Source organism: Melanostigma gelatinosum (genome assembly GCF_949748355.1).
Source record: "Melanostigma gelatinosum genome assembly, chromosome: 9".
NCBI classification, from domain to species: Eukaryota; Metazoa; Chordata; class Actinopteri; order Perciformes; family Zoarcidae; genus Melanostigma; species Melanostigma gelatinosum.
Window position 1 is genome coordinate 22,930,628 of NC_136642.1, and position 13,088 is coordinate 22,943,715.

At 42.7% G+C, this 13,088-nt stretch overlaps 2 protein-coding genes across 2 annotated transcripts; both read right to left on the reverse strand.

The window, feature by feature from the left end:
• Positions 1-5,541: 5,541 nt before the first annotated feature.
• On the reverse strand, positions 5,542-8,083 carry LOC306782274 (calcium homeostasis modulator protein 5-like). Its single transcript, XM_079275561.1, has 2 exons — positions 7,240-8,083; positions 5,542-6,384 (listed from the first exon to the last, which is right to left on the reverse strand). The coding sequence occupies exons 1-2, from the start codon at positions 7,780-7,782 to the stop codon at positions 5,995-5,997; spliced, it is 933 nt and encodes a 310-aa protein (XP_079131687.1). The 5' UTR covers positions 7,783-8,083; the 3' UTR covers positions 5,542-5,994.
• A 70-nt stretch (positions 8,084-8,153) lies between these two features.
• calhm6 (calcium homeostasis modulator family member 6) lies at positions 8,154-11,850 on the reverse strand (the record flags this gene model as incomplete). Its single annotated transcript, XM_079274973.1, has 2 exons — positions 8,154-9,840; positions 11,305-11,850. The coding sequence occupies 2 exons, from the start codon at positions 11,848-11,850 to the stop codon at positions 9,409-9,411; spliced, it is 978 nt and encodes a 325-aa protein (XP_079131099.1). The 3' UTR covers positions 8,154-9,408.
• Positions 11,851-13,088: the final 1,238 nt, after the last annotated feature.

Consider the following 13,088-nt stretch of genomic DNA (forward strand, 5'->3'; position numbering starts at 1 on the left):
AACATGATTTCTTAGCAGACAATTAAGTCTCATACAATCATTAATAATCATTGGTCATTAATCTGTTATCAGCAGATAGATCTTTGTATTATTAAAAATAATAATAAATAAATGTGCTCAAGCAACTAAACACTAACAAAGACTAATCTGACTAAATTCATTGTAGCATCCTGCAACACTGATTCTATTTCAGAACTACACAGTGAGCATGAAGGAGAACTATCTCCTAAAATATATTTACTTATGAATGTGTTACATTAAGGGTTATGCATCTGCCGAAATAAAGAGAGGTCTCGTACGATGAGGTAAATGTTGATTGCAATGTTGCCATGATCTAAAACTATCGTAAATGAGCAGATTTGTTGAATGGAACCTGGCCTACGAGGCACACTATCGGCGCTATCAGACTCTACAGGAGGCTGTAACGATGTGTAATTGGAATCATGGTGTCACCGCCTTTCATAGCGTTCTGTCACACCGTGCACACCCGGTGGCTAACGTGAGCCACACCGAGTACTTTAACGTGCGCGTGTTGCCTCTCTCCGTCCAGACTGTGACGTCTTTGTCTCAGTACGTTGAAAATGTACTCATGGTCGATGCAATGAAGTCAGTATAGCAAAGCTAGAAGTCTGTTTCGCTTTCCTTTCGTCACGTTCCAAACCTTCAGCAAATTTAGGCTCACGTCGCCGTGCTACCAAAATAAACCGCAAGACTTCTGGCATAAACTTTCACAATAAAATGATTGCAAACAAAGAAAAAAAAATATTTTATAGAAAATAATAATACTATAATATAGTATTATTATATCATATATATGTATATATATTTGTATTAATTACAAGGGAAATTGCTGTCCAACAACGATATCTTCACTTCCAGGTTCAAATCGAATCGTTTATGACCATAAGAGTGATCATTTTTGTATTAGCTGTGAATAGCATTTTCACTGTTTTTATAAAGAACTTTGAGCCTGTCACACTAAACCAACGTGGCTTTAAATAACATATGTGCTTGTAACACCATTTCATTCCTTGCTCTCCAAATAGGTAGATTTGGGGTCCACTATGCAAATTCAAAATCCCTCGTGCCTTATCCTGACCTTTCACCTGGCTTAAAAAAAGAGGATGCGGTTCTTAGCAGCAAAAATAAATGAATAAAAAATCAGCTACATCGGATAATGCCTCATTTCCCTAAGTTTGTTTCCTGTGGAAACAGTATCAAATGGTTTAACAAGCACATATTTTGGGCTAAATAATAATGCAATTGACACAATAATAAATACACCTTTTAGTCAGGAAGGCACAATTCAACAGCCATTGACAACGTGACCAATGAAAGGTGCACTCAGGTGACTCTTGCAAAATAATTCTTGATCAGAATGAGACTACACCTGATGAAATATATGCTACAAATATCTCTCCCTCTAGCCACCACCGCCACCATGTGGACACACAAAGAAATGTTGCAGTGAAAGCACCTTTGGCCACGATCAGCGCTCCTGCAGCGAGGGCGCATTGGTGCTGGATGATGTAATTATTCAGTGTGCTGAGGAAACAATCCCTAAGAGTATGTAAAAGTAAGTAAGTCAAATTTATTCATCAAGCGCTTTTCACAGACAAAAGACACAAAGTGTTTTACAGGGCAGAAATTACAAACGTAAAAAACACAATGTGACCATAGGGCCAATCACAGACAAATACAACATTAAAACATAGTTTAAAAGCATGCACGTTCAGGTTGGTGCTGTATTTGTACTGAAAATTACAGGTCTCAATAGTTCGCTGTACAAAGTCTAAACACCAGAGTGCGTCCCATCTCTTCGGGTCATACAGAAACAATGGTTTCTGATGGGTTATTTCGGGAGGCACTAAAAAAACAAACAAAATATTAAAACAAAAATAAATGAAAAAATATAGGACTTTCAACCAAAGCGATGTTGTGACGAAAAATCAACACAAAGTAATAGTGCTTTTTTTTTTATTAATGGGAATTTGGAGCCAGCATGTTTATTAACCAGAGGTCGGGACGTGGGGGAGGTCATTCTGGGCCCCAGCAGTGAACTTTATCTCTGGGGCCCTCAACAGGTCTTCTGAAAAAGACGAGGTGTCTCTTTTCGATAATATAACAAAGTGGACATTCATGTCCCAAGTCTTCCATTGCATTAAAAACCATCAAGTAAGTTGTCGTGGCAGTCGTCCACCACCAGAGGGTGCAACAGATCAAAGTCTGACAGGGAGAGAATCACAATTTGGGAGTTGAATTAAGAGAAGAAGAGTTCAACCTGGAGCTGGTTGTGGACCTCGTGAGAGCAGATGCATACCTAACATGATTATGTTTAGTGGAATAACCCTTTAATTACTTTTATATCTGCAAACCTGATAGGTTGGTGGAAAGTGAGCTGTCAAGTCTGCTGCTGCTGTCCAGGAGGTAAGTGGTTAAACTGTTCATTGGAGTAATTAAGGAATATAACGAGTGGTGTTGGCCTTTTTAACATGACCGGTAGAAGCAGTGACAACTAACTGGATTGACACTAAGTTAAAGTACCAGAAGAATACAGGCAGCCTATAGTTGTTTTGTATCTCTTTGTAGTTTTCTATTTCTTTGCAGTCATTTTGTGTCTTTGTGTTTCTTTCTTGTTGTTTGATGTCTCTCTATAGGCAAGGCAAGTTTATTTGTATAGCACATTTCAACAACAAGGTAATTCAAAGTGCTTCACATAAAACCATTAAAAGCATCAAAACATAAGGCAAAAGAAAAGGAGATTTCAAAAACAATTAAGAACATTCATTGCATTAAAACAATAAAAACAGTGCAAGAAATAAAATACAATAGTAAAATGCAGAAATGCAGGAAATTGATTAATATATTAATTGAATGTGGTTCAATTAAAGGCAGCAGCAAACAGAAAAGTCTTCAATCTTGATTTAAATGAGCTGAGGGTCTCAGCAGACCTGCAGCTTTCTGGGACTTTGTTCCAGATATGTGGAGCAGAAAAACTGAACGCTGCTTCTCCATGTTTAGTTCTGACTCTGGGAACAGAAAGTAGACCGGTCCCAGACGACCTGAGGGGTCGGGATGGTTCATAAGGTAGCAGCAGATCAGAGATGTATTTTGGCCCTAAACCATTCAGTGCTTTGTAAACCAACAGCAGGATTTCTATAGTTGTGTTGTGCCTCTTAGTAGTTGTTTTGTATCTCTTTGCAGTCATTTTGTGTCACTTTGTGGTCATTTTGTGTCTTTTAGTAGTTGTGGTGTGTCTCTGTAGTCATGTTGTGTCTCTGTCACTGTGTGTCTGCTGGTAGTAGTTTTGTGTATCTTGTATGGGTTTGCAATATTGTGAAATGACTCCAGTCAGGGGAATGATTTTATTCCAGATTCAGAATCAGTTTTATTTGCAAGTCATGTATTGGGCTTCTAACGCTGCATACTCTTAGCCCAGGGCTATCCTTAGCCCCTGTGCTTTATAGGACTTCCTCAGTTCAAATCTAAGACTTTGAGCATGTTCATACTACTCCGTTTTCAAATGAAAACGGGAGTAGTATGGATGTAGACTTACTCTCTGGCTGTTTATCCTCTAATGAAAGGCAAGGTGCTCATATTTTGGGTGTAACATTTGACGCCCACCTTTCTTTTGAAAGCCAGGTGGCTGACCTGTAGTTGAGCTACAGGGGATTGCTCAAGTTTCAACTTGTCTGGGAATCGTCAGAGTTAAAGAACAAATGACAAAGACAAACAGGCCGATAGTTTGCCGCAGGGTATGGTAATCCTCATAGTCTGCATCAATGTCAAGAATACAGGTTTTAAAACATTTTTTAAAAAGCTTTACAAATGCTTCCTAGTCGGAAATGCAGTCGACATGTTTGTCTTAAACGACCAGTGTGTAAGATTTAGGGGTGTTTATTTGCAGAAATGCATTACAATATTCAAAATATCGTATATTATAAGAACATTTCTACAGTAGTGTGTTTTTACGTTATCTGAAGGCGACTATAATTCTCCAACAGGGGAGGGGTGAGCTAGAGTGTATGCAGTTGGCTGCAATCTGCAACCTCACCACTAGATGTCACTAATCCTACACGCTGAACCTTTATGGTTATAACCGCTAAAACAAGGATTTAACGCGCAGTGTACCAATAACTTCTCTGCCGTTTCCCATTCATATAAAGTTCTGCAGTTGTATAAATAGGTAAAGATTAAGTTTTGTGGATTTACTTGTACTGTCAAGGTAAACAGTTTGGCTGTTCATAGTCATCATCTTTTAGAAAGGGACCAACCAAACTAATAGTTTGTAAAGAAAATTACAACAATAATGCCTTTTTTAAAATTCTAAAATACACATGCGGCCTGGTCTCATCCACTGCAGTTCCCATTGAAAGGTTTTGTGAAGGTTGGCTTGTCCGAGCTTGTTTTAACCCCTGAAAAGGAGTTTGACATCATGCAATGAAGGATTATAACTTTAAGGACATACAAGGATGCAAATACATTACTATTCAGTTAAAAGAAAGAGGATCCAAATACAGGAAAGCAGGTGGATATGTAAAGTGAACAAAAGAGGAACTTTCATTTGAAAGAAGAAGCTGGTTCCAAAAAGCAAGGTGATACAAAGGAAACACGGCCAAAAACTCAACTGATGTGGCACGAGGACTACAGGTCGGGAAATCAGAAAGACAAGCGACAAACGCAGAGGACCTAACAACTGAAAGAGGGAGAGCACACAGAATAAATACACAAGGGACTAATAAACTATCGAAACAGGGCTGCCATTTAAAAAACAGGCGGAGAAAAGGCAAAAGAAACAGGAAACAAACTACAAACAAACCTGCACAGTGACTCTAATGACACGGCAGGGCAACCACGCTCGCTTGGCCTGCGGATCAGACAGGAGTGGAATGCTGAAAGACTGTCAGGATCATTACACAGTCAAACATGACCTCCTATTGAGACACAACATGGCCTACATGAAATGCATGTGTACAGTGGCTAGCTTGAACTGAAATACTGCCTAAATTATCTCACATTACACACACACACCAGGAGACAGTTAATGTGGTATTACAGTTTACTTTATTTGCACACTTGTCAGTTTTTAAATGAATTGTTCATCAGGTATGCAACCAGGGCTATAGGCAGGACTTTAAAAAAAATACTAATGTCGTGAGTTCCCCAAACCCCCCCCAAACCCCCCCCCCCCGCGATTTGTTTTTAAGAGCAAAAATAATACGACAATATCGAAATGGCTCCTATAGGTCTGTTTAAATGGGTCTCAGTGTTTTCAGTAGGCCCTGACTGCAGCTTCTTACCTGAGTTAGTTACTTACTTTGTGTTAGTGGTTGAACACCTAAATGCATGCAGTGTTACAGACATAGGGAGAGCGGGTGTGTATAAAATAGTGGTTATGCCCTTCATTATGTCATGTGCTTACAGAAGGTTTGGCAAATACTTCGGAGTAACATACTGAAAGCTTTTTGACAGTTTTCTCTGTAGAAAAGCTGTTCCTGAGTCAGACTTGCACATAAAATCAACTTAGTTTTATACCAACAGTTATAATAATAATAATAATAAAAATGCATTTTATTTGTAACGCACTTTTCATTTAAAAAAAATCTCAGAGTGCCACAGAGCCAGTACACAGTAAAAACATAGTGAAAAGCATAGTTAAAACATAGTTAAAAAAAATAAACTATAATAAAATAAAAACCAGTGAATGAACAGAAACACAAAAGAAATAACTGACAGTGATTTAGGTCAGAAAGGCTTTCCTGAATAAAAAGGTTTTTAGGCCAGTCTTAAGAGAGACCAGGGTCTGTGTTGCCCTTAGATGGTCAGGGAGACTGTTCCACAGGCGTGGAGCTGCCGAGCCAAAGGCCCGGTCGCCCATGGTGCGGAGCTTGGTGCTGGGGACCCGGAGGAGCGAGCTGCTTGATGATCTGAGGGTGCGGGTGGAGATTTGGGGAGTGATGAGGTTATGACGGTAGCACCACAGTTTGCCCTCTCTCAATGCATCTCTATTCCATGCTCCAAGTCCAACACGGGTCTCTTCTCCGGTGCATAGTCCCTGTCTGTCCTCTCCACGTACCGCTGCAGGGTGCTGTAACACTGGTCGCTCCTGGAAAAGGTGTAGTGTGCCGAGATCTCCTCCCAGGCCTTGTGGCTGGGGAAAGGGAACGCCTCGGGGTCCTTGTTCTCAAAGAAGCTCTGCAGGTTTCTCTCGGCCAGCTTGGTGGCGTAGTCCACCGCAAAGCTGTCGAAGCGCTCCTTCTCTTTCTCCACATAGCGCTTCCAGAACGTGAGCTGCAGGTAGCTGACTTTGGAGCGGCAGTTTGTGCAGCAGGTACCGATGAGGCCCCCGAATGCAGAAACGATGATGATACACCAGCCCAGGATCTGCAGACATACGGGGATGATATGAAGGGATGCGCACTTGATAGGGAATGCATTTAAAGGGGACACATCGTGCTCATTTTCAGGTTAATACTTTTGGTTTCAACTAGAACATGTTTATATGCTTTAATGTTCGAAAAACACATTCTTTTTTCTCAAACACTCTTTCTGAATATACCTGTGTTCTCCGTCTGTCTGAAACGCCCCGTTTTAGCGCCTGTCTCTTTAAGACCCCCTCCCCAAAGAGCCCAGTCTGCTCCGATTGGCTTGCAAGAAAAATATAGTAAACCTTTGCAAAGGTACTTCTCTAACCGTGTGCGGAGACTCAGATGGGGGCTGCATATTCTAATATGCCTGCATGTGACATATAGGAAAGGGAGCCAAATCTGGATCGCATGCTTTTGGATCTAAGCGGCCCACAAAAAACTGACTGGCTTGCCTTATTCCAGTTTGTGGGTATCGAAGGAAGTACTCTTACTGTATGTATCGGTATCACTTCAAGGCTAATGTTATTGGTACTGACATTGTCATGTTTTAAACGATACCCATTCCGACGACATATCCTGTCTTTTAGTCCCTAGTATGGAAGAAACTCCAAAAACCCGGATCCTAAATTTCCCATAATTCAACTGGATAGCATCTTTTATCAGATGCTCCCTGCCCGATAAACACTGTCAACTCCTTAGCACACAATTTGTAACAAATTGTGCTGTGAATTTGTGTCTCCCAACCAAAGCTGATACCCCTTATGACATCACTATGACATCATCAGGGTTATTTTCTAGACTTTCTAGACATCCACAGATGAAATGATATACCTGCTTTTACAGGATTGTGAGTAGTGCGTGTCTCTCTTACCTGTGACTGGGCCCTGAACATCAGCAGCAGCTCCATGCGGTCATGATCGGACAGGTCGGACCGGTCACAGGGCACTCGGGCCAGCTCCTCCCGACACTTCGTGGTCTTGTTTTTACAGAACAAATCCACCACCACGTTATCGTCGAGGCCGCTGACGGCACACTCATAAAAGGTCCCGTTGAGCAGGGCCACCGAGAGCCACATTATAGGGGCCACGCAAGCCCCAGTGAAGATGCTCATGAAGGCCTTGAGGCAGCCCAAGCAGTTCCCCCGTGGGCACAGCTTCATGGGATTGAGGCAGCAGCCGGTGTAGAGCCTCCACAACCTGCTGCTGAAGAAGAGGCCTGAAACCAGCAGCACCGCTGCCGGGCCCAGCAGGAAAGTCAGCCCGTAGGCGAAGTTCTGGTCGTGGTTGCACGGGCACTGAAAGGAAACCATGGAGAAGACTCGCTCCCCGCCTATGGTCAGGAGAGCCATGAAGCTGTAGCCGATGGTGGCTTTCTGGCTCATGAAGAAACGCAGAACGGTCTGGAAGTTATCCATGGTGCCAGCGGGGAGGTTTCGGACACACTCCGGTGAGAAATCAAGCGAAGGGAAAGACAGAGGGTGGAGAATGAAGAAGTTAAGTGTCTGCAGTCATTCGCTGTCCTGCGTTTTCCTCCACAGCTGAGGACAAAACACTGTCTGTGCGCCTCCCTTCAGCTGCCTCTCCTCTCTTAAGGCTCCTCCTTCAGTCAGTCTGACTCTCCCTTCCGCCCAAAGCCTCTTTTTCGTCTCCTGCTCCAAAGGAAAGGTCCAGACTCAGCTGCAAAACACATTACAGCTTCACGCCACTTCCCTTTCTCTGTTCACATCAACACCCTCCGCCCCACCCCTTCATATGCTTCCCCTTTCAGCTCTAAATGTGTCGAGGCAATCGTTTGCAAAAAACAATCCTGCTGGTCTAGTTTTTACAAGTCTTTGACGGTCACGTGATCGGAATGCAGCCTGAAGCAATTACATGCCGGCAAAACAAACGACAAACAAACACACCAAATGAACTGAGACGATGTCCTGCATCCGGGACAAGAGCATGTCAAATGTGTACATATTGTAAGCACCTCTGAGGCTAATTTGTAATTTGTGATTTTGGGCAATACAAAAATGAATTGAATTGAATCTGTTTCTTTTCACTTTTATATGGAGCAGAGGTTAATTGATATGAAATGAGTAAAAGTAGAACATTGATTTGTTTCTCTTCGTGCACACACACACTCACCAAACACAACAAAAAGTCTCAGTCCAGCGTGCACTCAGCAAGGATGAAATCTGGAACGACAGACTGTGCAAAAAAGGGGAAAAGCGTACAAATCATCCAGGACGTTTGCATTCATTCATTGTTTTGATATGTTTCCATGGAGAACATACCATCGCTGCAGAGATACAGAGAGCGGCAGCAGCATCAGCAGCAGAGTGCTGCGAGGAAGTGATCACATCCTCTTGGTGGTTTTTTTCTGTTCCATTCCCATAAGAGCGACTACTCAGACTAAAACACTCTGAGGACATTATACAGGAAGTGGTTAAACCACCTTTATGCATTCTGTAAGAGCCACGTCATTATCTGCTGCTACTACAGTTATATGAAAATATGTATTTTCTATCTTAAATATACACTTTTAGTCTTTATTTTTATTACTGTTTATGTGTCAAAGTTGCCACTTAAAGCTACTACGAGGAACTTTCACGTTGTGATTTTGGCGGTCCATGTAGACAAAAGTGGTAGAGTTTCCGAGCACCAGATTCCCTTTAAAAACATTTTTTAAATTTAAATTTAAATCACCGCCCTGCTTTCAGTCATGTTGCCAACTGCCCTCTCGTGCCATCCATTGTGTCATTATGTTGTTAATTGAAGATTTCTTTTTTTTTAATTGTCAACAATTTTGGTTTTATGGATACGTGGTTAAAATATTCTTTTTTTCTGCTCGGCATAATTCTCGATGATCGCTTAACTTTTTTTATCTGGCGCCATCATCTGGTCGGAATTTCAATCAGTCCAATATTTTGGACTTTGACCAAATACATCAGCCTGCAGCTCGGCGTTCAGCAGGTAGTCCATTATTTAAGGTTGGCGGTCTTTGGCTCTCTGGATTATCAGCAACGGTCCAACACAGATGATCCTCTGATGCCGCGTCACAGCGCCACCCTGCCTTCGTCTACAAAACCAAGAACAGCCGGGGTGTCGCCGTGCTCGCTCGAAATGACCGAGTCCATCCTCATCATCTTGTTGTCGGTCTCCTGCCAGCTCTCCACGTACCGGTGCAGGGTGCTGTAGTAGTGGTCCTTGGTGCTGAACTTGTAGAGGGAGGAGATCTTCTCCCACTGCTTGCAGGAAGGGGTGATGATGTCGTCGGGCGGCTTCTGGCCAAAGAAGCTCTTCAGGTTCCTCTCGGCGAGCTCTTTGGCGTGATTGGCGCTGTACGAATCGATCAGGTTGCTCTCCTCCTGAACGTACGCTCTCCAGAACTTGAGCTGCAGGTAGCTGATGGGGGAGGTGCACCGAGCCACGCAGCTCAGCAGCAGGTTGGACAACATGACGGAGGCGATGAGCAGCCAGCCCAGGATCTGTGGTCACACACGGTATGGATTTAGAATTCACTTAGATGTTTGTCACACATTAAAGGGATGGTTTGGTTGTTTTGCAGTGGGGAGGTTCTTATCCATAGTCGGTGTATACCTACAGAAGATGGCGGTCAGCACGTCCCCAGTTTGGAGAAACAGACAGACAGACAGCCCTTTACGACGGGGAACTGAGGCGTTACCGATGCTCTCTTTGAAGCCACGAGAGTCCTTTGACAAAAACGGTTATTTTACCTCGCAGAACGACGGAGTTTTGGTCTACCGCTGCCTAGAATTATTTAGGGGGCCTGAAGCCCCCCTAAATAATTTGGCTATATATATATATATATATATATATATATATATATATATATATAAAAAAATTTCGTGATGTCATTAAATTAAACTGTTGTTTCTCACATGGACAAGTTATTTATAACTAACATGCTACATATGTGCGTGCGTTCTGGTTTGTATGTTGTCTCCCCCTTCAAATTACAATCAAACAGCCTATCATCACACTGAACGATATAAAGTTGACACTGTCAGGTCCATTCTCCATCCATTGTGTGCGGCCCCTTTAAGAATTAGGATTTGGGAGTGACGCGGATATGAAAGCTAGTTTATCAGTCTTTCCTTTACAAGCAGGAACATTATTTCTCTCTTATTTGAGAAAAGTTCATATTTGTGTCGCGAAATTTCACTATGACCCTCAAATTCTGTCTCTTGTGTTTTCATATACTGAATGCAAGCAAAACTACAGAGCAAAATCACACTCTTTCTGATTGAACCAATCTGTCTGAAACGATGGATATCCACGGCCCCAAATGGGCCCCCAAAGAAATTGCAGCACGCTGCCCTCGCAAACATGCCTCTCCCCTTGGGGCTAAGCCCCCCTTTTCTTTGAATCCTAGAAACGCCCCTGACACTGACTTTGGATAAGTACCTCATACAACCACAAGACATCTGAACTATCCCTTTAATACGTGAAATGAAAGGATACAATAACGAGTATGATTTTTTTAATGCAAACTTTACCAGTTAATAGATCCGACTGACATGACTTTTGCACACACAAATAAAGGATGCCGACTTAGGTAAACAGCAGAGAACGTCAAAATAAAACACTTAAGCGCACTTCAAATCAAGAAAATGAATGTATCTACACATTTTTGCACAGAAAAAAATGAATCTGAACTTTCATTACAAGTTTGCTCATTATCATAACATGCTGTCACTTTTATGTGTAGTCTATACTTCTAATAGCTGATTATCAACCTCTGTTTGAGATGGTATTTAAGTTAAATCTAAGTTAGGTGCAGTTTTATAACTTTTTTCTGTGATGATCACAATAATGCAGCCTAAAATATAACTGTATAACACTGTATTATCATCCACACTGCTAAGACGACTGATCAGAAATATGAAGTGTATTGTTGGACGAATCGTGTTTGTTAGGAGACCACTGACCTGAGAGTGAGCTCTCAGTCTGAGCAGAACGTCCTCTCTGTCGACCCGCGGCACGTCGCTGCCCGTCCCGCAGGGGAACCTGTGCAGCTGCTGCTGACACGGGACCCGGGAGCTCTTGTCCCCGCACAGGTGCCTGGCGTACGCGCTCGCGTTGTTCCCGGTCATCGCGCACTCGTAGTAATTCCCGTTGAGCAGGGCCACTGCGATCCAGCTGGAGGGCGCAACCAGCGCGGCGGCGCTGATCTGGATAAGTGCCGCGCCGGCGGCGATCAGCCTCCTCCAGCGGCACAGCGCGGCACCGCGCCGGCACGCGCCCGTCAGCAGCTTCGACGCCTTCTTGCTCAGGATGTAGCCCAGCAGCAGCAGCGCCAGAGCGGGCACGAGAAGGAACACCATGCCGTAGAAGAAGTTCAGGTCGCTGCAGGGACAACTGAAGACCGCCGAGGAGAAGATCTGCTCTCCTCCCGCGGTCAGCAGGGCCACCAACCCGAAACCGAGGTTGGTCTGTTTGTTGGCAAAGTCCAGGACCGTCTTGAACTTGTCCATCTCTGACTGCCTCGTGACAGAGCAACTGCACTTTCACTTCCACATCTTTATTTATATCTGTTGTCACCCCCCCCCCCCCCCCCCCCAAACCACCAGCACCAATCACGGTTTGTTTATGGGTTAGTTTCACCTGTTGCGTAACGCAAGTTCCGCTAAATAAACCATAGTGCTTTATATTTGTATTATTATGGCTGATTTCTGTGTGCATGATGTCAAACACAAATATTTATAGAATTATCAATGACAAACATGGCATGTTGACGTCACTGTTCACAAAGTCTATTTATTTATTAATTTATCAATTGATGGAAAAAAAAGACCATGCAAGGTGTCACCTGACTATCAAACATTCATTCATACACCGCAGGAAAACCCTGCGGCAGCAACTTGGGGTTAAGTATCTGGTCCAAGGACACATCAACGTGGACTATAGCGGAGCCGGGGATCGAACCACCGATTCTCTGATTGAAGGACGACTCTGCTTTACCACTGAGCAGTTGCCCCAAAATAACCATAGTTGCAGTATTTGTGTTTCAATACTGTGCTTAAGTAGAATTTTGCGTTACTTCACTTGAGTATTTCTAATTCATGTTACTTTCTACTTCTATTTTTACTCCTTAACTTTTAAAATGTGATTCAGTATTCGAGATTACATGATTGGACTCCATGTTCACACATGGTCACTAAAATATAATTTCTTAACATGCTTCATGAGGTGATGGCTTTGTGCAAGAATATATTACAAAATCTGAAGTAAATATACAGCTTCAGCAGTCTGATTTCGTGAAATCAACCCGCACGTCAGCCAAAAGACACATTTGGAAAGAGTTAAGCTTTAGGGCTATTCAGTTGTCACTGCAACTACGAGTAAACAAAACAAAACAAACACTCTTTCTCATTTGAATATTAACCTAGAGGAAGAGCAGCATCTAAAGCAGTTATTCTCTTTTACACATGCAATATGTATAAATATGTAGTCAGATTTCATATAAAATGGATTCAAGATTAACCATTGCTAATTCCAAGTATGGTTTGCTGCATTATTCTGTATTGAGTTGTGAATATTTCCTTTGTTTCTGATAGTCTTTTGTCAGTTCAACTGACGTGTTTAAATACTACAACTCCCATGCGCCTCGGCTGCCGTTGCTATGGAGAAGAAGCTGGTGAGCGGCAGCGGCGTAACTAAGTACGTTAACTTCCAATTATTTAGCAACTTCCACGTATCTCCAAATGTTTTG

Excerpts from the sequence above, each read along its gene's own strand:
- LOC306782274 (XM_079275561.1), bottom strand. The coding sequence starts at position 7,782 with ATGGATAACTTCCAGACCGTTCTGCGTTTCTTCATGAGCCAGAAAGCC. Across the intron at positions 6,385-7,239 it reads TGTTCAGGGCCCAGTCACAG|ATCCTGGGCTGGTGTATCAT; the intron begins GTAAGAGAGACA and ends GTATGTCTGCAG.